Source organism: Populus trichocarpa, chromosome 6 (genome assembly GCF_000002775.5).
Source record: "Populus trichocarpa isolate Nisqually-1 chromosome 6, P.trichocarpa_v4.1, whole genome shotgun sequence".
Classification (NCBI taxonomy): Eukaryota; Viridiplantae; Streptophyta; class Magnoliopsida; order Malpighiales; family Salicaceae; genus Populus; species Populus trichocarpa.
In genome coordinates this window covers 18,050,033-18,072,190 of record NC_037290.2, presented here as the reverse complement: position 1 = coordinate 18,072,190, position 22,158 = coordinate 18,050,033, and the positions used below count along the sequence as shown (strand labels likewise).

The 22,158-nt window shown below is 32.6% G+C and overlaps 1 protein-coding gene and 1 pseudogene across 2 annotated transcripts; one reads left to right on the top strand and one right to left on the bottom strand.

Moving 5' to 3' along the window:
• Window positions 1-8,163: 8,163 nt before the first annotated feature.
• LOC18100555 (cyclic nucleotide-gated ion channel 17-like) lies at window positions 8,164-11,762 on the top strand (annotated as a pseudogene).
• A 1,287-nt stretch (window positions 11,763-13,049) lies between these two features.
• Window positions 13,050-21,658, bottom strand: LOC7465997 (preprotein translocase subunit SCY1, chloroplastic). 2 transcript variants are annotated; one of them, XM_024602540.2, is made up of 8 exons: window positions 21,410-21,658; window positions 19,565-19,710; window positions 19,089-19,474; window positions 18,344-18,643; window positions 18,171-18,275; window positions 16,578-16,701; window positions 15,857-16,020; window positions 13,050-13,503 (listed from the first exon to the last, which is right to left on the bottom strand). In XM_024602540.2, exons 1-8 carry the CDS (start codon window positions 21,580-21,582, stop codon window positions 13,276-13,278), a joined length of 1,626 nt encoding a protein of 541 aa, XP_024458308.1. In that variant the 5' UTR covers window positions 21,583-21,658; the 3' UTR covers window positions 13,050-13,275. The 2 variants fall into 2 exon arrangements, with proteins under 2 accessions (XP_024458308.1, XP_002309386.2); XM_002309350.4 differs by having other exon boundaries at window positions 18,171-18,260; window positions 21,410-21,656.
• Between the last annotated feature and the right edge of the window lie 500 nt (window positions 21,659-22,158).

The following is a 22,158-nucleotide window of genomic DNA, read 5'->3' as shown; positions in this document are numbered from 1 at the left end:
TCCTAATAGGTCAAGTATATTGCATGTCTTGTACCAAAAAGATGCATAATAACAAGTAAGTCCATCATTATCATCATCGAGATCACAAAGATCAGCCGCAACACATCAACCATCATGTAACAACTATCCAACCTAATATTAAGCAAATACAAATCATTAATTCATAAATAAAGTGCAACGGTTTTGACCAAATCCATAAAAAGTAACAAATACTTACAACATTTTAAATTCGACATGCATGTGGCTCATAATCCATCTCCTCGCATAGAGAAACCTGCGATGAGTTTGGTATAATGATTCAGCATGTTATAATATTTGTTATAATATACTCAGGTATTAGCCCATGTATTACTTCTCGAAAATTACAGGATACACCTTTCTAAAAATAAAATTTCTTTGTGCATCCCATATCGATATATATTGAAGATGGTGCATCATCCAATTATAATCAATGTGCTTACCTAAACGACTAATGAATGCAACTAATCGCTCGCATGTATGTCATATAGGATGTGTTACTTAAAGTTAAATTGTCTCATTACACGGTCTGAGCAATACATATCGACAAGCTAAAAAAATTTAAGTGGGACAACTGTTATCTATAAGTTTATGAGCAATGTGCATATAACATGAGCAACTAATATATCATCTTCTAAATAAAGATCCCATACAATCTATTGAAACATCAACAATGCAATTATTTTTCTTCATTTACCAACAACAACAACCAATGCAATTATTTCCCAATATTTTCTAATATCAAAAAATTTCAACATCAATAATGCAATTAGTTTTCATGATTTAATAGCATCAACCTATGTAATTATTTCCTAACTGTTATCAATGTAAATGTTTTTTAAACTTCAACAATGTAGTTATTTCTCATCATTTACTAACATCAACCTATATAACTATTTCCCAATATTTTTCAATATAAAAGATTTTTAGCATCAACAATGCAATTAGTTCTCATCATTTACCATAATCAACACAATCAATTATTTCTCATCATTTACCAAGAAGATGATATGCAATCATTTCTCAATATTTTTCAATATAAAAAAAATTCAACAACAACAATGTAATTATTTCAGTGCAAACCCTAATTGCTATTACTTTGACCTTAATAATATCAATGGAAACATATTGAATTGCATCAATTAAAACCTAAATGATCTCAATTGAACAAAATCTCCAATTACGATAATTTTTACCAAAATCCAACACAAACTCTAGTTGGTATGATTTTGACCATAACTTTATTAATAACATCAATTGATTGAAAAACTACCTAATTGCATCAATCAAAACAAACTTTATCTCAATTTAAACAATATTATTAAATACAACAAGTATCTCAATAATCAATTTAAACCTTAATTTCTCTAATTCAAACCTAATTGATTCCATAAATAACATCAATTGTATTAAAAATACATAATTGCAACACTCAAAACCTAAAATTATCTCAACATCAACAAAATACCCAATTATCAAACACAACACCAATAATTATAAATCAAAACTCAAAATTCTCAATTCAATAATGAAACCCATAAAACTAAGAGACAATACGACTTTTTTTTCCTTGAGTTTTTTTATGGCTAGGTGGTGGTTCCACTAGTTGTCATGGCGAGGAGGTTGTTAACACAAGCTTGGGCATTTGGTTTGTAAAAAAAAAAAAAAACAGTAGAAAGATTCGTGGAGAGGAGGGGAAGATGATTTTGATGTCTTAGTAGAGGATTAAAGACTGTTTTGGGTGATTAAAAGTTGTTTTTATGGTGATTTTTTTGGTTTTTAGAGTTTTTTTCTTTTGAATAAGTAACAACTATGAAAAATAGAGGGGTGATTATATATGCATTATAATCACGATTCAGAATCATGGTTGTATTATGTAACTTCTATTCTAAATAGTCATTTTTATTAAAACTATCATTCTAAATCGTAGTTTATATTAAAAACACGATTCATTTCAAGACCGTGATTCTGAATAACTAACTGTTTTATTAAATTATGTCATTTTCCCAATATCTTTTCAAATAGTGTCATTCCCCTAAAATTTTATCCTAACTATGTCATTTTTCAAAAATTACTAGGGCTTTAAGCACTTAAAGGGAAGGAAGTGATCCTAATAGTAGAGGATAGATTCAGTAAATATGCACACTTTGTTGCCTTGATGCATCCCTATATTGTTGCTACTGTGGCTAAAACCTATATGGACTAAGTCTATAAGTTGCATGGTTACCAGCTACTATTGTCAGTGATTTATGCATATAGAATTGATCCACCTCCTTCAGCTGCCATCCACCCTGTGTTTTATATATCTTAATTGAAGAAGCATCTTGGCAATAGAATGGTTGCCTTAGTACTGCCCTACTTCTACAAGGAAACTCCTTTGCTACCTCGAGCAATTCTGTAGTGTAGAATGACAAAGAGAGGAAATCGAGCTGCACTGTTGTACTTAGCTGTGTTTATCTATGTATCTTTTCTAATGGAAAGGAATTGGATGAGATTATAAAAGGTCCTAGACAAAGATTTTGAGGGTTTTGGGTTCGGTTTGAACTGGATAAGTTCTAATATCTCTCTTCGTTGGGATCTTCCTGGTACTAAAAAAAATTATTTTTGTTGATCAATTTTGAAGGTTTCTTTTCTATACAAGACATTGACTATTAATCATCTTACCTTTTTTCTCCAGGTTTTTGCTTTTATGTTTCTTTTATTTTCATTGTATTGGTTCTCATATGTTTGCAAGAAGGTTGGTGTCTCTTTCATAGTTTTCAAATTAATTTTCTTTTCTTATTTCTTTTGTTTAGAACCTTTACTTCAGTAAAGGCTTGGCCTTTTCTTTGTCATATTGGCTTTTTTGGTCAATAAATATGTTTGTAGATTGAAATTGTTTAAATAGACAGAATAAATCAGATAATATGGTATGTACTTTGTGTTTCGCTATGTGAATAAATCTTTACGAGGGTTTCAATAACTTAGTCTGTTTTAGTTTCTATGTATATAGAATACAACATGTTTCTCTTACAAGGTGTTGTGAAAGGATTCTTCAACTGATTGGGCCTTCTTTGATAATCTTTAAATTTTGGGGTTATCTTGTACTATTAAATTCTTTTCTAAATGATTTTTAAGAACACATATAAAAATATCCGTAAAAAAAAAATTCCCTCCTTTCTCCCCTGCTCAAAATTTTCCAGCACACACCATGGCAATTTGCTCAAATAATGAAAGTATAATGGACATGGTTATTGTTCCTTTTGCAATAAATGTTATGGGATTCTTGCTTGAAGCAGGCCAACAAGTGTTTTTTTGGACAAAACCAACCACTAAACCAAATCTATCACCCACCAATCTCCAACTAGCATTCTCTTTTTAGATTCAGGAATTCAGATTTATTACTGTACAACAAAAGCTTTTATGGGTTTGCTAGTGTTTTAGAAAACAATAAAAATATATTCAGATTTTTCTTCTTTCTTGCTCATGGAGTTGAAGAAGGAAAAGCTTGTGATGTAAGTTTCCTTAATTGTCAAGTGTTGATAAAAATGGCAAAGCTTGGATTTTTCATTAATTGGTTGAAAAATCTACCCCAAATATTTGTGTATATCCCTTGACAACGAGCCTTGCCTCTATTTTTTTTACAGAACCATCAAGATTTAGATTGGTCCTATAAACCCACTTGACTCTTATAACTTTCTTGTGTTTAGGTCTATCCACCAATTCCCATGTCTGGTACTTTTTAATTATTTTTAGCTCCACCTTCATTGCAGCTATCCATTTCTGATTTGTTACGACTTTATTATATCATATAGGCTCTATTATTCATTACAACTCTGATAAATATCAAAGAGTGATCTAGTTCCTCTCATAGGTTCATCATCCATATCCTCATTCTTTTTCTAATATTTAAGCTTCATGTCATTTTTCCCAACGCCAGCTATCTGACTCTAAGAATTTAACATCTTTGTTGATAATTATTTTATTGGTTTATGGCAAGTAGATCTTGTAGGCTTTTGAATTTGTGTTATAGCCTACAAATATCTCAAATTCTGCTTTCTTGTCCAATTTATCTCTCTTAATATGTGGAATGTAAGAGAAACACACACAAGTAAATGTTTTCAGATTAAAAAACTTTGGTTTGTAGTTATATCATGCTTCAAATGGGGTTTTTTTTTTTTTGCAATGCTTTCTTTGACAACCTGTTGAATAGAAATACTATAGTGTTACTACCTCAACCTAAAATTTCTTTGGCAACCCTTTATCATGAATCAAATAGTTTTTCATCTCCATTATTGTCCTATTTTTCCTCTCCACAACACCATTTTGCTAAGGAGTGTAAGGTGCAGTCAATTGGTGTTCAATGCCTAGAACTTCATAAAACTTGTTAAATTTTCCAGAGAAGTATTCAGTTCCATTGTTAGACCCTATAACTTGCATTTTATATACACTTTAACTTTCAACCCAAGCTATAAACTCCCCTGAGATGTCAGTAACCTTAGATTAAAGCTTCATAAAATAAATCTAGCATATTCTTATATAATCAATCATCAATTAAAGAAATATAAAACTTATTGCGATTTAGTGATGATGTGTTCATAGGTCCCCCAACATCTGCGTGTATTAATTGCAGCTTCAGTGTGGCTCCATAAGCCTTGTTTTGTTGAAAAGAAAAGCTTGATAGTTTACCGTATTGACAAGCAGCACATATAAGAAGCTTCATTAGTACTTAAAAGTGTATTTTTATCAAGATTTTATTTCATCATTTTGCACTTGAAGTATCAATAACTCCTTAACTAGAGCATATTTTATAATAACATGTCTAATAATATAAGATACCTTTAATTTATGGTAAATGTTCATCTTAAATGCAGGCTTATCACATAAATCAAAGGATTGATTGATGAGTTTAACTACTGAAATTGAGAAGATAAAGAGAGGGCTAAGCTTAGAAAAGAGATGCTGGTTCAGTCCAAACTGGAACATCATTTGATTATTGGATTATAACTGGATTTGTAGAACTTAGATTTAGGTCTGGTTTATATGTATGAAAAGCTAAGACATAGGCCTAAAACTTTCATGAAGAGTCCAAGATTTAAAAGTGTCATTTTTGAGTTCAAATGGTAGCAACAACGGAGAAGTCAAAATCGGTCCTGCAGCCCTGACACTGTTCAGTGTTCAGACCATATCTTGAGTTTTAGAAGTCCAAATATGCCGATTCTTATTTTGTTGGAAAGCTGAGACAATTTCCCAGAACTTTTATGAAGACTATTTGTTCAAATTCTGATGTTAGCAATGACATTTTGTTCAGACAAGAAGATAAGGATTGTCACCAAGTCAAGATGTGGTCACCCACTCAACAATTAGTCATCAAATCAATAGTTCTGAATTTTGGCCTATAAAAGGAGGCATTTACCATGCATTTAGGCATCTTGGTTTTCAGATCAAGATCATGCTTTTTATATATATATATATATATTTTTGTAATGTTTAAGTTTTATTTCATGTTATATTTTCCTTAATCTCTTGTTTATGCCTTTTATTTCCTTTACTATACTTATGTTCTTATGTTGTTTATTTTTGTTTCTCTTCTTCATTATGTTTAGTTAAGTTTATTATATCAAGGTGAAAAGGTTACACTAATGGTGTAAGAATAAGTATAGTGTAAACTTAACATGGACTTTAATGTTTGATACTAACATGTTTTGTATTTGTTATCTTATTCACTCTTAATACTTTGCTTGTTAAATGGTTAATCTAGATTTATATTGTATAACCCTTGGTACAACAAATACTTGATCTTTTCATAACCAACTGTATGGTATAACCGACACCTGTGTTATGAAAGGAACCTGATTTGTTGTTAACATAAATTAACATCATGAATACCTGATAACATTTACAAGTATTAACATTATTCGAATAAGATAACTAATGTAATCATGTTAACAATTTATAATCCGATTGGAACCTTCTTTGTATGTGGTTTCCAGTTGAGTAATAAAAAGAGTTTATACTATACTTATTTGAAATACCATTAGTGGATCCTTTAACCTTGACAATTGTTTTATCCTTGTTTAATCTTTACATCAATATCCTATAAAATTCTCACAAACTCTTTGTTTTATTAAATATATATATTATTTGTAATTTATATAGTTCATCTCCCTATGGTTCGACCCCGATCTTGCCGGGTTATTTATTACTTCGACACTCTTGCACTTGGGATAAGACATCAATCTTTTGATCGTGTCAAAGCTCCTCCTCTAATTTAGGCAAGATTTTAACCAGTTTGTTCTTCTTCATGAAGTGTAAAGCAAGATGATGGAAATACCCCATTCTCTTATGCTAAAGCACTGGATTGTTTTCTTTTTTTGTGTATTGCAACTCTTTTTTTTCCCTATAAATCCAAAGCAAAGCCATTTCCTTTCATTTAGACTCTTAACACTTTTTTGTCTGTTGCATCTTTAATCACATATTTCTTTTTCTTTCAAATAGCACTTTTTATAGCCTTTTTCAAGCAACTGAGTGACACTGAACATGTTTTGATTAATTTCAAGAACATATAAAACATCATAAATTAATTTTAGAAATATAATTGCTATTGTTCATTTGCCCTTTACTACAATTCATGCTCCATTTCCAATCCTTATTTTAGAAACAACAGTTTTATCAAGCTCTTTAAAAAGCTTTTAATCAAAGGTCATGTAATTTGTGCAACCACTATCTATGAGCCAACTTTCAATGGAGTTGTTAGTGGCAAAATATGATGTCACAAATATTTGCTCCTCTTTGTTTAAATCCTCAGCAGCTTTGGCTTCACCTTGTTGTTGTTGAGTATTGCATATCTTTTACATATGGCCTAACTGATCACACTTTCTGACATCTTGCATCTGACCTCTACCAATAAATGTTTTTTTTTGGATGATTGGTTTTCTTACAATGGGGGCAAGGTGGAAAGACTTGAGTATTGTTGTTGCTCACAAAACCTTTCAACTGGTTATAGTTGCACTGTTTTTTCTCTCTTGTTTTTCTACTTCATTGTTGTTTTATGTTTTAGCTCTATATATATATATATATATTTGTCCTCACTTTAAAACTTTATGTTTAAAAGGTTTTTCTTTTCTTTTTCTCATGAATGGAGATTAATGATTTGGAAAAGTTTAATAAGAATTGAAGATAATTTCATAGTTCCATATCAATGTTGAAGAGAGAGAATAAGAGTGGATTTCACTAGTTGCTCCTATTGGCTATTGGAATTATGAGAGGTAAATCATCGTTTTTGGTTATTAAATCCTTTATAAAGTGGGTTACTTTGTCTCTGATGTTCTTTTTTGTAAACCAAGTAGACATGGAAAAAGTAGAGGAAGAGCATTTGAAAAAATAGAGAATAGAAAATTAATAGCAAAAGTAGGATTGAGTCACCAAATGACAATTGAAATGACAAATGAACCTGATGCAATTTGAGATCAAGTCATACCCCTTCTAGTTACAGGGAGATTTGAAACACTATTGAAAGTAAATTAGATTTTGGTTTTTTTTTCCTGAAAAACAAAGAAACCGATCTACCAGTTGGGAATCAGTTGACTGGTTAAATCAAATGAATTAGTCGATCGATTAAGTCGACATAATCATTTTTCCTGTTCAGAATAGGTTTTTCTTTGATTAGTTCAATTAATTGATTATCTAGGACTTTAGGCCTATAAATTGCCTTGTAATCAGAAGCATAGAACATAAGTGTAATAGAGAGAAAATATGTACAGAAAAGAAAACACTTAATGAAACATTCCTTTCTCTTAAACTTTCTTCTTGTTCTTTAGTTTTTCTTATTACATTGTTGTCCATAAACTCCTACCACACTAATTTTTTTCAAATAAATGGTATCAAAACCTTTTTTTTTATTATTATTATTTGACATGGCCAATACAAATTTCACACTTCAATGTCCTCGTTTGACAAAAGGACAATTATGAAGTTTAGTGTATTCATGTGAAAGCTTGGCTAGGTTCTTAAGATGTGTGAGAAATAGTTGAAATAGGCTTTGAGAAGCCTATAGAAAAAATAACGTTGATTTCAGACCAAAAAAAGGTCATGCAAAAGGCTTGAAGAAAGAATCAATAAGAACTCACAATCATCCATCAATGTCTAGATGATGTCACTTTTGAGATGGTGGCTAATGCAACCACCGCCAAACAAGAATTAGAAGTTTTGCAACAATCAAACCAAGGAGTTGACAATGTCAAAAAGGTACGTCTAAAAACGTTACGAGGTGATTTTGGAAAGCTTCATATGCTTTAATCAGAGAGTATTTCAAATTACTTTGCTAAAGTATTGGCCATATGCAATCAAATGAAGAGATATGAGGAGAAAATTGAGGAAACACGTGTGGTAGAAAAAATTATACGCTCTTTGCAAAAGAAGTTTCATTATATGGTGATCACTATTGAAGAATCGCAAATATATACTTTTTGACAATTCAAGGACTTATGGGTAAACTACAAGCCCATGAAGAAATAATCAATGATATTAAATAAAACATGGGTGCACAAGTAATCTTTTCAAAATACTATTCAAAATAGAGGAAATGTGGTTCTGGATATACCCAAGGAGGTAGAGGATATGGTCAAGGTAGAGGAATAGGTGGAAAAAGCAGATTTATAAGAGAAGGCTAAGGCAGTTTGAACAGGTTAATCTATCGATTAAATGAAGCAAATTAGTCAACCAATTCCACTGATAGTGGCATTCTGAACCTAGGCTTGACAAAAAAAAAGAGTTAAATGTTACATTTGTGAAAAGATATGTCATTATACCAGGGATTGTTGGAATCCAACCAGAAGGGTTGAAGATAATGTCAATCTTGTAGTAAAAGAGGAGAAACAAGTCACCCTATTACTAGTCTATGATGAACAAATACAAGCCAAAGAAAACATGTATCGAGACAATGGTGCCAACAATTACATGTGTAGAGATAAATACATGTTTATAGAGTTCGATGAATCAATTAAGGGAAATGTCACCTACGTAGATCATTCAAAGGTTTCCATCAAAGGAGAATGTATAATTTTTATTAAATTGAAAAATAACAGTTGTTAATTTATTGGTGATGTTTATTATATCCTAACAGTGAAAAGCAATATATGAAGTTTGAGACAATTATTGGAGAAGGGTTATGAAATTAAGATGAAAGATCATATTTTGACATTACTTGATACTCAAGGAGCTATAACTGCAAAAGTAACCATGACAAATAATAGAATGTTTTTGCTAAACACATAGATAGATGTACCTAAATGCTAAAAAACAAGTGTGAAAGATAAGACTTGGCTTTGACATATGATATTTAGACATGTAAACTTTGATAACTTGAAGATGATGACACGAAAGGAGATGTTAAAGGGTTTACCATATATTATACATCTAAATCAGTTGTGTGAAGGATGTTTAGTGGGCAAACGATTCCGCAAGAGTTGTCCAAAGGAGTCTACATCAAGAGCAAATCAACCCCTACAAGAGATACATGGAAACGTATGTGATCCTATTCAACTATGCTCATTTTATAAAAATCTATATTTTTTACTTTTTATTAATGATTATAGTATAAGAACATATGTAGACTTCTTAAAAGAAAAGTCTAATGTATTTAATTGTTTTAAGAAGTTTAAGGCATTAGTTGAAAAAGAAAATAGTTATTCTATAGAATCACCTAAGACAAATAAGATGGGTGGATTTTTTTCAAATGAGTTTAATGAGTTTTGTGAATATCATTGTATAAAGAGACTCCTAACAATGCCTAGATCACCATAACAAAATGGCATGATGGAGAGAAAGAATAGAAGCATCCTCAACATGATGAGAAATATGCTCATAACAAGAAGATGCCAAAGGAGTTTTGGGATGAAGCTGTAGATTGTGTTGTCTACTTGTCAAATAGGTGTCCTAGAAAGGTTTAAATGACATGACTTCATAATAAGAATAGAATGGAAGAAAGTCAAGTGCTACTCACTTGAAGATATTTTAAAAGCATTGGGTATATGCATGTAGATGATCAAATAAGTACCAAGCTAGATGACAAGAGCAAAATGATGATCTTTATAGGCGATGATCAAAAATCGAAATGATACAAGCTTTACAACACATATGAAGAAAAGATGGTGATTAGGGATGTTGAATTTGATGAAGAATAAAGCATGGGATTGGAAGGTACATGATGGTGAGAAGTATGCTTTTCTACCGCTTTTTGATGAAAATGATGAGAAATATAAAAATCATCAAGAACTAGTTACACCTCCATGATAACTAATGAACTCAATTTCGCCTTTTATCTTCTTCTTCTAATGGAAGTTTAAGGCAGCCACCTAGTCCACCAAAAAATATTAGAAGTCTAGATCCAAATCAATATGCCTGAAAACCATAGACAACTTTGTATGAAGGGAACAAATTTGGCTCCTCTCTTATGACATATATCTGTAGGCATTATGGCTTGCTTGTTTTTGAAATACATTCCGACATTTGAAAACATTAGGAAGTCAGACATGCTTTTGCTCCACTTCTGTACTATCTGATAATGTTGCATTTGTTCCCTAATCTCAACTTATAAAAAAAGGAAATCACAATTTACTGCAGATTGTCATCTGGTTCGTTATACCAGCACAAGAAGCTCGCGAACTGATCATAAGAACAATGCCCTTGCTTTGATTGTTCTGCTGCAATATGTCCCCAGATTTTACATCATATGTCCATTGAGCTCGGAAATTATTAAAGCAACAGGAGCGGTTACCAGGACAGCTTGTGCTGGGGCTGCATATAATCTGCTGCTATACATGTTGGCCAGCAATGTATGTTTGCTTTTTTCTTCTGTTGATGTTGCACTCTCTTGGTTTTTCAATGCTATGACTTCGATCATCATCATCACTTTTCTTTTCTAATGCAGGTTTTAGGGACAGCATGGTATTTGCTATTAATCGATAGGTATACGTTATGCTTGAAATCGAAATGCAGAAAGGAAAATAGTCCTGTCAAAAGCTTGCTCTATTATCTGGATTGTGATTATTTTAATAACGTTGATCGCGAGGCCTGGGCAGATAGTACAGGTGTTTTCAAGAACTGTGATTTATTATTAGAGGCAGACTGGAGAGTGAGGGTGATCCTGCGGCAGAAATGTGATTTATTATTAGAGGCAGACTGGAGAGTTCCACTACCAATGGAGGCAGGACTGGTTTCTTTAATTCTATCATGCTGAAACCTGGGGATTTTTGTGGAGAGAAGCTACTTGCATGGGCTTTGCATCCAAAATCATCCCCCAACTTACCATCTTCAACGAGAACAGTCAGGGCTCTAAATGAAGTTGAAGCTTTTGCATTGAGAGCAGAAGATCTCAAGTTCGTTGCCAACCAATTTAGACGCCTCCATAGCAAGAGCTGCGGCATACATTCCGATATCATTCACATCATTGGAGGACATGGGCAGCCTGCCTCATACAGGCTACTTTGCGTCGGCACAAAAGAAGGATGATGGAAAATAATCTCACAATGTCGGAATCCTTTGCGTTGAATGAGGGAGAGGCTACTGGACTTGAGCAAGAGGACAGGGCCCCCTTTTCAGATAGTTTAAATCCTTCTCAGGCAAAACTGAACCTTGGGGTCACCATATTGGCTTCCAGATTCGCTGCAAACACATGGAGAGGTGCTCAAAAGAACAAGGATCTTGATATGCCAAAACTACCGAAGCCTGAGGAACCTAACTTCTCAGCTGATACCTACTGTTGAGGCAGCCTAGTATATGATACCTACTTTTGTCTCCATTAATGGTCTAATTAGTTTCAGGTACTTGTCAGAGATCATTCCAGAATCCATATGGGGGTGGATTTGGATTTTCTTGTATTGGCCCAGTGGTTGTATATAATCACTAATGTTCTATTAGAGTTTTGATGTTGCCTTCATCAGAGGTGATCAATGAACCATGGAATTTGTTTGCTCTATCTTTTCTTCAAATCAGTCCTTAAATCCATTTGGCAGCACCATTGATTTCATAATACAGTGACTTCAAATTGTATTATTTTTATATTTGACATCGTCTTGTTAAGTATAATCAAATATGATCAGATTGTTGCCAGTTCGTACTGTGAGCTAAAAACGTCAGAGTACCAGTTCGTACCCTAAGCCAAAAACATCGAAATGCCAGTTCTAATGGTGACTGATCAATCTGAACAAGTTAATGTAAGGGTTCAGACTTCAGAGCTGCTTGACTGGACTTACTGTTTTCCAACGCATACGTGATTGTAAAAGGGAACTCGGAAATTTGACTAACCCCTGTTTATTTGCTAGAATACAGTGATTTTTATAGAAAGTAAATATCTGTAAAGTAGATTATTTTTTATTATTTGATAATTTTATGAAAAATAAATTAAAAAAATAGTATTTCGACCATGAAAAATTAACTGGAAAATAATTTATAAATTTTTTTTTTAAGTTTATCTAATATATATATATAAACCACTTACAATAAAAAAAAAGATAAAAAGTATAATTATAAAGGAAAAAAATTATTATATTATATATTTATATATAGTTTATTTTAAAAATATAAATATACATATAATATAAATATTTTAAATATAATATTATAGATATATAACTTTGTTAAATATTTTTAAAATAAATTTTATTTTTAAAACCTCAAAATAAATTTTTAAAATTAAAAAAAAAAAGTCAAATTAGTTCATGGTATTTCTTGATTGAGAGTTAGATATTTGAGTTTTTATGGTAAGATTCGTGTTAGTTATTAATGTGTGTAAAGAGAAAGAAAGAGAGGGTTATTTTTGCTTTTGTCGGTTTCTTTATGAGAAAAGACATGAAAGTAGTTTTCCAGAGATCACCAAACAAAGAAAATTACTTTCCAGAAAAATAGTTAAACAAGGCCTTAAACATAGAGCTGTTGATGATTTAGAAAACTTGTTATGTCAGATGAATTATCTTCCCGAATGCCACAGGGAAGCTACAAGAATGACTGTAGTGCAAATACCAGGTGCATAGTTCTGGTGGAACGAAAAAACCTTGGCAATCTAAGTCTTCCATTGACTGCAGAAACCAGTAAGGAAATAATAATTAAGGATTTTCAGTTATCTTCTGTGAAAAAAATTTAAATTAGGGAATTCTGGCTGTGAAGGAGCAGCATGTACTAATTACAGCCTAAATCAATAAAAGAAAACGTAACACAATCATACAGCACAATGACCCTAGTATACAATTTCAAAGATTTGTCTTCCCATTCTGTCGTCCTTTAATCATACCTGTCAATGTCATAAAACTCTATGTTCTTGTACTTTTGGGATATTATTTCTGCTTGAACTTTTCTTGCAGTGTCTGTTGCACAACCAACAAGAATCAGGACGGAAGTGCCTGCAAATCCTCGAAATGCAGTCAAGTGTGAGATTTGTTCGATCACAGAAGGACCAGCAGCCAGGATAGCCAAAAAGGTAGAACCCAGAACAGATATGCGGCTAAGAACCTGTAGTGTGACCATTTAGTAGAAATACGAAGTCCAAGAATCACAAGAAGCCAATCAAAGCTTAAAGCTCAGACTTAAACTCGACAAATGCAATAATAAAATCTTCTAGCAACTTCTGCAGACAATCAGCTTTGTGTAGCCCTCTGAAAAGGATTATCTGGATTACAGAACAGTTAAAAGGGTTCCCGTGGCTCTTTTGGAACACTATCGCAAAAGGTAGTTTAACTCCACACTAGACAGCTGCCAGCGTGCTGCCACAAGGAACTTCGGTAGTGTTACTAAACCCAGCCAAGTCCAGTGGGTCAACATGGTGACCCATCGACTTAGCAGCTAGACCGGGCCAAGTTTCAAAGCAAGATGTGTGGGGGCTGAACCATTGTTGCCCAGCCAACCTGACACGTGCCATTCGCGCATCGGTCAACCCACAAAAACCTGAATTGGCCTATTTTTTTTTAAAATATATATATATATATATATATATAGTAAAAACAACATCAATTCAATGTTTTTTTTATAAAAATAATAAAATGAAGACTTTTTATTGACCCGGATTAACTCGCATAATCCAAAACCTAGGTCATGGCCCTAGTCGGGTTTAAAAGAGAGACAACAAATAAAATTATTTAGAAGAAATATGTTTTTTCATTGAAATTGTCTTTTCTAATTCATGTAAATTCTTCTGTTTTGACAACAAAAGTTTTTTTTTTTTTAATTTTAATAATAGCAAGGTTCATTGAATAAAAAGAAACAAATATAAGAAAAAAGAAGTTTGGAGAAACTAAGTCGATTTGAAATAAAAAGGGAAAAACATATAATTTTAATAAAAAAATAAACTTTCTAATGCATTTTTTTTTAATTTTGACAAAAATATGTTTTTTTTATAAGTATTGTTTTTTAAGCAAAAGCTCATTATGATCGTGAAAGCATCCTTCGATTAAAAAAATATAAAAAATCATGAATTGATCATCTTTGTATAGTTACATGAAAAAAAAATTAGAATAATAAATTTTTAAAATTATATAAAACAAAGTTACAATAAAAAATTAAGGAAAAAATATTTTACTCTGATTTAATATTAATGAGCAAATTATTCTGAAAATTGTGCATATTGGTCCTATACATAATTATCTATAAAGCAATCAATAATATAATTATAAAAAAGTCATAATCTTCTTAAGAACAACATATTTTTTTATTTATTAGAATAATGTTTTTTTAATAAAAAGCAACAAAATTTATGTATTTTTTGGGGTTTTTTTGTGGCCATGAATAAGTTTATCAAGGTGTTTGAGGTGTTTTATGGATGTTTTGGGTCAAAAACAGGTTGAAAATGAGTTTTAAATTGAAATAAAACAAACCCTCAATTTTCCAGCGACCCCTATTGCCAGAACTTGCAGAAAGCAGATGACGTGTTGTCTGCTGTTTTTTTTTTCAAGAAAAAAAAAAGAGGGCAGATGATAGGTCATTCACTCCTTTAAGAAATAATAATAATAAAAAAACAGGTTGTAGGGGCTATGACTGGGCTAGAAGACCCATGTGCCTAGGCTATTTTTTTAGTACCTAGGCCCACACATGTGCTCTTTTTTTTTTTTTTTTTCCCTATTGGTTTATAAAAAACAATGATAAAACAAATTATTGAATCCAATTGAGTTAAGAAACCTGAAATATATATATATATATATATAGCATTGTTCCTGTGAAGAGTGCTCTATCTCACACCCCCAGTGAAATCAGCATCTATTTTTTTTTCTTAAATGTAATTTAAATGAAATATAATAAGGGTGTCCAGACATCCATGTCATAAAAGGGACCATTATGATATATAGAAATCATATTCATACAGGTTATTCCACGTAAACGCAAAGTAGTAGCACGGGGGCTGATCACTAAAAGACCAAATCTGCTTCCATTGAACAACCAAGAACTCATGAATGAAAATGGCCAAAAGAGTTCATCTATGGTTCAAACTAAACAAATAAAGGAAAAAGGTGAGGTGAGGTGAGGTGAGGTGAGGTGAGTTTCATTCATTTTGGATGGCAATGATGTAATCAAAAGAACCCAAGCAGCAGGACATTTGTAATTAAATTTCAGATTATGTGATTGCCTACTTCTTCCTATAATAAAAACTAAGATTGTTCAGTAATTGACCATTTTGATGAATACTCCAAGGTCAATTATTTAATGCACAAATTCAAACTCCTGAGGTTCTAATCAGATTAGCATGGTCTAGAATTCATGTAACAAATACCTGAGGTTCTAATCATGATAGCATTTCAAGTATGGGGTCCATATATTGATTCAGGGTTTACAGTGCAAACAATAGACAAATTTCATAAGAGAGAAAATAACTTACTGTTTTAAGAAATGCAGCTGTGCTTTTCCCCGGTCGTACTAGTGGAATTGATGCACCTTGGCGCTTCAGTTGTTCACTCACATCATCAGGGTCTAATTGAAGGAAGGTATAGTAATAGTTGAAGAAGGCTATTAATAGGATATTGGTGGGGAGATAGAAAGAACCTGCAAATATTTATCCAGTTAGCTCAAACTATATTAATCTGTGTTATGCTGACAGAAAACAGAATCCACGAGACGAAAGTTTATTGATGGCACATTCTTTTCTTCTATCTCTTTTCTTGTATTTCATGTCATTACTATCAATAGTTTGGTTCCCTAGGTTATATACAACACTACAACTCTAAAGTAAAATATGGGGCTGGAAAATAGCCACCCATCCCACCCTACCATAAGGTAACCCTGAATCGGATAACTCAATTACCATACTAAAACAGAAAGGAAGACAGAGTACAGCATCCTACTGTAAACATTGAATTTGTTTGGAGTAAGTAGAGTTGATGCTAAGCATTCAAAAGTATTTGAGCAATTTATGCAACATGACAAGGCCCTCAAATGAGAATAGAGAAAATTAGCTCCCATAACCTTGGTAAGATGATGAAACTTTTAAGCAACTAGGTTTATAATCAATAATTTTGTTAGCACCAACAAACTGTTTCCAATCAACTAACATCGTTTCATGTTTCATCAAACACAACCAACCAAAATAGTAAAATACTCACCCCCTGGGTTCAAAGTCAATGCAGCTTTCTTCAGTGCAGATATCCCAGTGAACCGTGCTAGGGTGCCAGGCAGAGCCAATGATGATGTAGAAAATATAATTGGCATCACCCCAGAACTATTTACCTGCATAATGAAAGCATCATATAAATATAAAGACCAATTGAACCTGAATGGAAAAACATACAACCACAGGAAGCCATCTCATCACAACTCAATAAAAGGAAGGTGCACATGCTAGACTACATAGCATAGTATGTGCATTGCATGACAAGCTTTTTACAATACAGGATTCTGTATTACAGCATATGCAGTTGTAATATGCTCAAGCTCATAGCTTAAGGTGGTGAAGATCCTGCATAAATATCACACAACCAAAATATTTGGAAGACAAATTATCAGACTTAACTTCTGAATGTCAAAGGTAGTCTTATTGTGGTTATAGATTAACAAACTATCATCAAACATTATTTAATAATCTTGATGTCTCTAACTGTTAGGGAGTTGAAAAATAAGAGGTCTGTAAGTCGAACTAATGATGCTGAAGTAACAACAAGATCTTTCTGTTATCCCCCTTTTCTAGAGAGCTAAAACTAATCTGATAGGAAGAGGTTCAAGGTAACCCCAATTTTTCAAATGACATAAAACTTTCCATTGTTAATTTTTGGGGGCAAATAAGAAACATATATGATGCTATTTTTTTTCTTCTTGATGGAAGAAGAGAATTTTACCAAGAAAGATAACAGATATAGAATCAATATGAAAAATAAGACATTCTCCTGCAAAAACGGGAAATCAAATGAGATTTAACTTGATTGTTGCTGAAAGAGATCCCTAGTGCATGAATTCAACATTGATTGCCTCTCTTTATAAAAGCAAGTGGGTAACCCACTAAATTTGTGCTTCCAAAGATCATGTCTCCACATAAGGATAACTCAAACAAATTGTATTCCTCCTTTCCAAAATAAAGCCAGTCTTTTGACCCTTGATCCTCCCAAAGAAAGAGGCATGTCATTTCCCCCCATCTTCTATGGACAAATTTTGCTGTTCAGGAAAAAAGCCAATCTTTTGGCCCTTTGATCCTCCCATAGAAAGAGGCATGACATTTGCCCTCATCTTCTATGGACAAATTTTGCTGTTCAAGTTGAAGAGGTATTTTATGTATAAATGCTCTCATGTACAGGTATCAAGCTGCTCTTACTTTTATGATAATTGAAGTTCTATAAGTTTTGGAATTGACAGAAGGAATCCATTTGGGGCACTCTGTTATCAAGATGATCTTCGTGTATGACAAAACCCATGCAGTTGATACACTTGATAGGCAAAATATCGTATCTAAACCAGGTCAATGGCTACAGCCAGTCATAGATACATGTACATTGGCATAGTTATAACATTGAAACTTGGAGAATTTTTTCTTAATTTTGTATAAGTGTGAGAAATGACTAGTTAATTACTCCTAGGTGAAAATAAAGGTACATATCAATAAATTGACCAACAAGCATTCTGAATAATTAGCAACGAATTAAATCAAAGCTTTCAAACTCAAGAAATTAAAAAAAAAAATCATGATACATGAAGTATGGAATACAGACCTTAAAGGGTAGATAAGCAGATTTTTGAAGCCCGCTGCTGCTGCTGGTGTACCTTGAGGCATAGTTGAGTGGAATCTTTCTCTCTGCCTCCTGAAATCCTTTGTCCTGGTATTCATTAACATTTTGTTTCTTCCACAAACTCAAGTTTTATTTCAAAAATAGTTAACAATTACCTGGACATACACAATGCCGAGAACTAATAGGAAGAACGAGAAGATAATGGTGCCGAGTCCAACATAATTACCATCCTGAATTGCCTGAGCAGCAGTCTGACCAAACGATGCCGGCAAGTAGGAAATAATACTTGTAAATATCAAAAGAGATGTGCCATTTCCAAGTTTTAGATCAGAGATCTGTTCTCCGATGTAAGTTGTGAACACAGAACCAAGTGTCAATAAAGTAACAGATGTTAGAACCCACTGCGTGCTAAAGTCATCAACGAAGGGACGAAGGTAAAGAACCTGGCCAATTGCCTGCAATGGAAATCAAAAATACCTTACATCATACTGTAGAATACATTTTCAGTTATTCTGATGAGAACATCAACTGTTTTGGAGCATGATATTTAATGTTCAACACCATCACAGACTGATATGTTACGCTGCTATATGACAAGTAAATCTAGCGTGCTACTATGTGCAATTCAGACTGAAAATCAGTTTGCACAAAATTGATCCCTTAATTCACAAATTTAACTCTGTGGTTGACAGAAGCACTTTCTATTAAAGGGATTGATAAAAAAAATATTCCACAACATAAAAGGTGTGTGAATGGTTTTCCTTTTCACATCTTAATAAAAAATATAGCCTGAATATATAAGACAATTAAAAATTTTAGCAACAACAAAACTTTAGTGGGTTATTCAATGAATCTAGGTTCAAGTTTATACATTATTCAGGTGAACATTTAGCTGGTTACCTGTACTATAGCAAACCCAACTGAAGCATAACGAGTATACTGAAGAATTTTCTTTCTTCCTGCTTCACCTTCTCTTTTCTGAAGATCTTGCAACTTGGGATAAATTTGAGCAAGAAGCTGAAACACAATCTGGGCATTGATAAAGGGAACAATTCCAAGTGAAAATATTCCAAGTCTACCAATGCCTCCACCGGAAAATGAATCCAAAGTGCTTAATAAGCTATTCTGATCTAAATTTCCAGCAAACGCCTCCCGATTTACCCCACCAAGGGGTATATATATTCCAAGACGGGATACAACCAGAAACCCCAAAAGCTTGAGAAATTTTCCTGGTAGTGGGCCTTTGAAGAAATCACCAAAATCAATGGAACTGTCCTCAATTGCAGCTGCCAAGAGTCAAAGCATCTACTTAATTGCTAAGAGCTAAGATTATATTTGCAACTTGAATATCATAAGACATTGTGCCAGAAACAGACCTGCAACTCCTCGCTTATCTTTTCTTGTATTTGAAGCACTCTCAAGTATTGGTGATAAGAAGGCTAGAAGACTTTCCCACGCAGCATTTAGACTGGGTGGTCCATCTAAATTAATACCCAAGGGATCAAAACTGGAGCTCTCACAGCTGAGGAGAAATTCAAGTCAGCAAGAAAAATAGATATTACAACAACTGAAAAATAATCAATTACAGGAAATGTTAAGTGGGAAAACTTTGAATGGGATGATTTCAAAATGAAAACACACCTACTAAAACCTCGACTCCTTAGAACTTATTGAATTGAAAAGTTCAATGCCCTTAAAACTTGACAGAAAAAGTTGAATTTGCTAAGAGTACTTTTTGCCTGATTTCAAAGATCGATGACAGAAACTAGTAGCTGCATCACCTTAGCTTTAGTTTAAGGCATGCAATGAGCGGTTTTTCAAACAGCACAAGTATGCTACTTAATTTAGAAGTAGTAAAACGGGGATTATGGAATTAAGCATGAAAATCAGGCAGAACATATTCAATCATAACAGGGGATGGTACCAAGCCAGTTACAGGGAATTATTTTGAGTTTGAAGTACCAAAATAGAAGAAAGTTTGAGAACAAATAAAAAGCATTTATAACTATGAATATGAGATGTCAAAATAATTAGATTCAATAAAAAAAAAATAGACCTTATGTAGTTAGTTAACTTTCCCAGATACAATTAGCAAGATCCAAATCATGAAAGAGGCATCACTCATAACCAGCTAGAAGAAGGTTATGTATCTTGAAAAATCAAAAGAATTGAGGAAAACTAGAAAAGATTTCACCAAGTAGATGATCTGAAACAGATAGGAACTTAGTTTAAGATGAATCAATTCCTTGCATAGAAGAAGATTATGTAGAAGATGGAACCCCATGATGAGGGCATACAAAATATAGAGCAAAATAGACAAGAACAAGTGCATCAAGCTAAATTTTCCTTAGATCAGAATTTGAAACTCACCTTTATCAATCGTTTTCTTTCTTTCTTCATTAACCCTGTTTAGCATAGGAAGCTTTAGGGGGGGGGGGGGGGGGGGGCTTTTAGTCTACCTTTCCATCCAACCAGCTTAACTCGCAAGCTTAGCTAATTCACACATATGGAAATACCTTGCAATGAAGCTGCTTATTAATTTTGTGGCACCTAAAGTCTAGATTAATTGGGAAAAGCATTTGGCACTTTGATATGATTCCAAGGCTACAAAAAACTAGGGGATCAATGGTCTAACAATGCTAATACTTTGAACATTTCATTATGAAGTCTTGGCAGATAAAACTAGCTTCTCACAAATCAACATCGCACACCAAGTTGAACTGGCACATTGGTTTAGAACAACTTCTAGTTGCTTGTGCCTAAACCTCTCAGAAAGTATCTTCTTCATACAACTATACCAATCGTCGATTCACTTCCAAGCTTCAATTTAATCGAACACATGCACCTTGTTTTACAATTTGAGTTCTTTTGGTTTCCACCCACAACCCCTAGTCCAAAAACGAACATTTTTTATTTCCTTTGTGTCTCCTAAATGCCCATTTGATCCACACACAACAGGAGAATCATAACGCAATCAGAAAGACTACCACCAATATGCTCAATAAACCAAGAAAAACACTTTCGAATTATTATTCTTCTAGCCAAACAATGCATGAGACAAACAAATTAACCTGAACAGACACCCAAATACAAATAAAACCCATTTTGGATGAAGTCATGGAAATCAAAATTTAATGAATGAAAAGACAAGATAATAAGAGAATAAAAAAAAATAAAAACACAAACGGGGTGTCCCATAAAAAAAAATATAAAAGAAGTACCTGTTGGAGTTAAGGGTAGAGTTCCATGACTTGGCATTGGGTTTTGGCTGGACAGAGAAGCTGGCTCTGCAAACTGAGGTTTTGAGTCTTTGAGAGAATCTTGTAGAATTGAGACGGGAAAGGTTGAAGCTAATGGGCGAGCAAGGACATGCTTCTCTCACAGTTAACAACATTATCTTCTCTTACAAACCACTAATAGTTAGTACAAGTTTTCTAGTTCTCCACAATTAGAACAAGACTAGCTAGTTGGTCGGATAGACATTATGAAAATCTTTTTAACTCATTAAAAGTATTTTTGATATTATAACAGTGATTACTTTTTAAATTATTTTTTATTAGATTAAAATAATAAATTTTTTATTTTTTTTAAATTTATTTATAATATCAATATATTAAAACGATTGAAAAATATAAAAAAAATTAATTTCAAGCAAAACAAATTCATTTCTTTTCAATGATTTTTTTAAAACGCAAAAACAAATGTACTCTATTTTTACTCAACATTTTTGTGTTAAATGTTTTTAGATAAATTATAAATATTTTGATGAAGATGTAATGAAAAAATATAAAAATAATACATTACTCATGCGTTATTACAGAAATCTTTATTGATGTTAATTGAAAATTACATACGCTAATAAATATTAAAAAAATTATTGATATTAATTAAAAATGAAGTTGAAAAGCTCAGATAGATATACATTAAGATATTTTATTTTGTGTTATTTATTGAATTTTAAAAACATTAT

Coding starts and splice junctions, on each gene's coding strand:
- LOC7465997 (XM_024602540.2), bottom strand. CDS start 21,582: ATGTTGTTAACTGTGAGAGAAGCATGTCCTTGCTCGCCCATTAGCTTC. Junction 19,711..21,409: donor TCTACCCTTAACTCCAACAG/GTACTTCTTTTA, acceptor ATTTCTCCTCAG/CTGTGAGAGCTCCAGTTTTG. Junction 18,644..19,088: donor TTGGGTTTGCTATAGTACAG/GTAACCAGCTAA, acceptor TTTCCATTGCAG/GCAATTGGCCAGGTTCTTTA.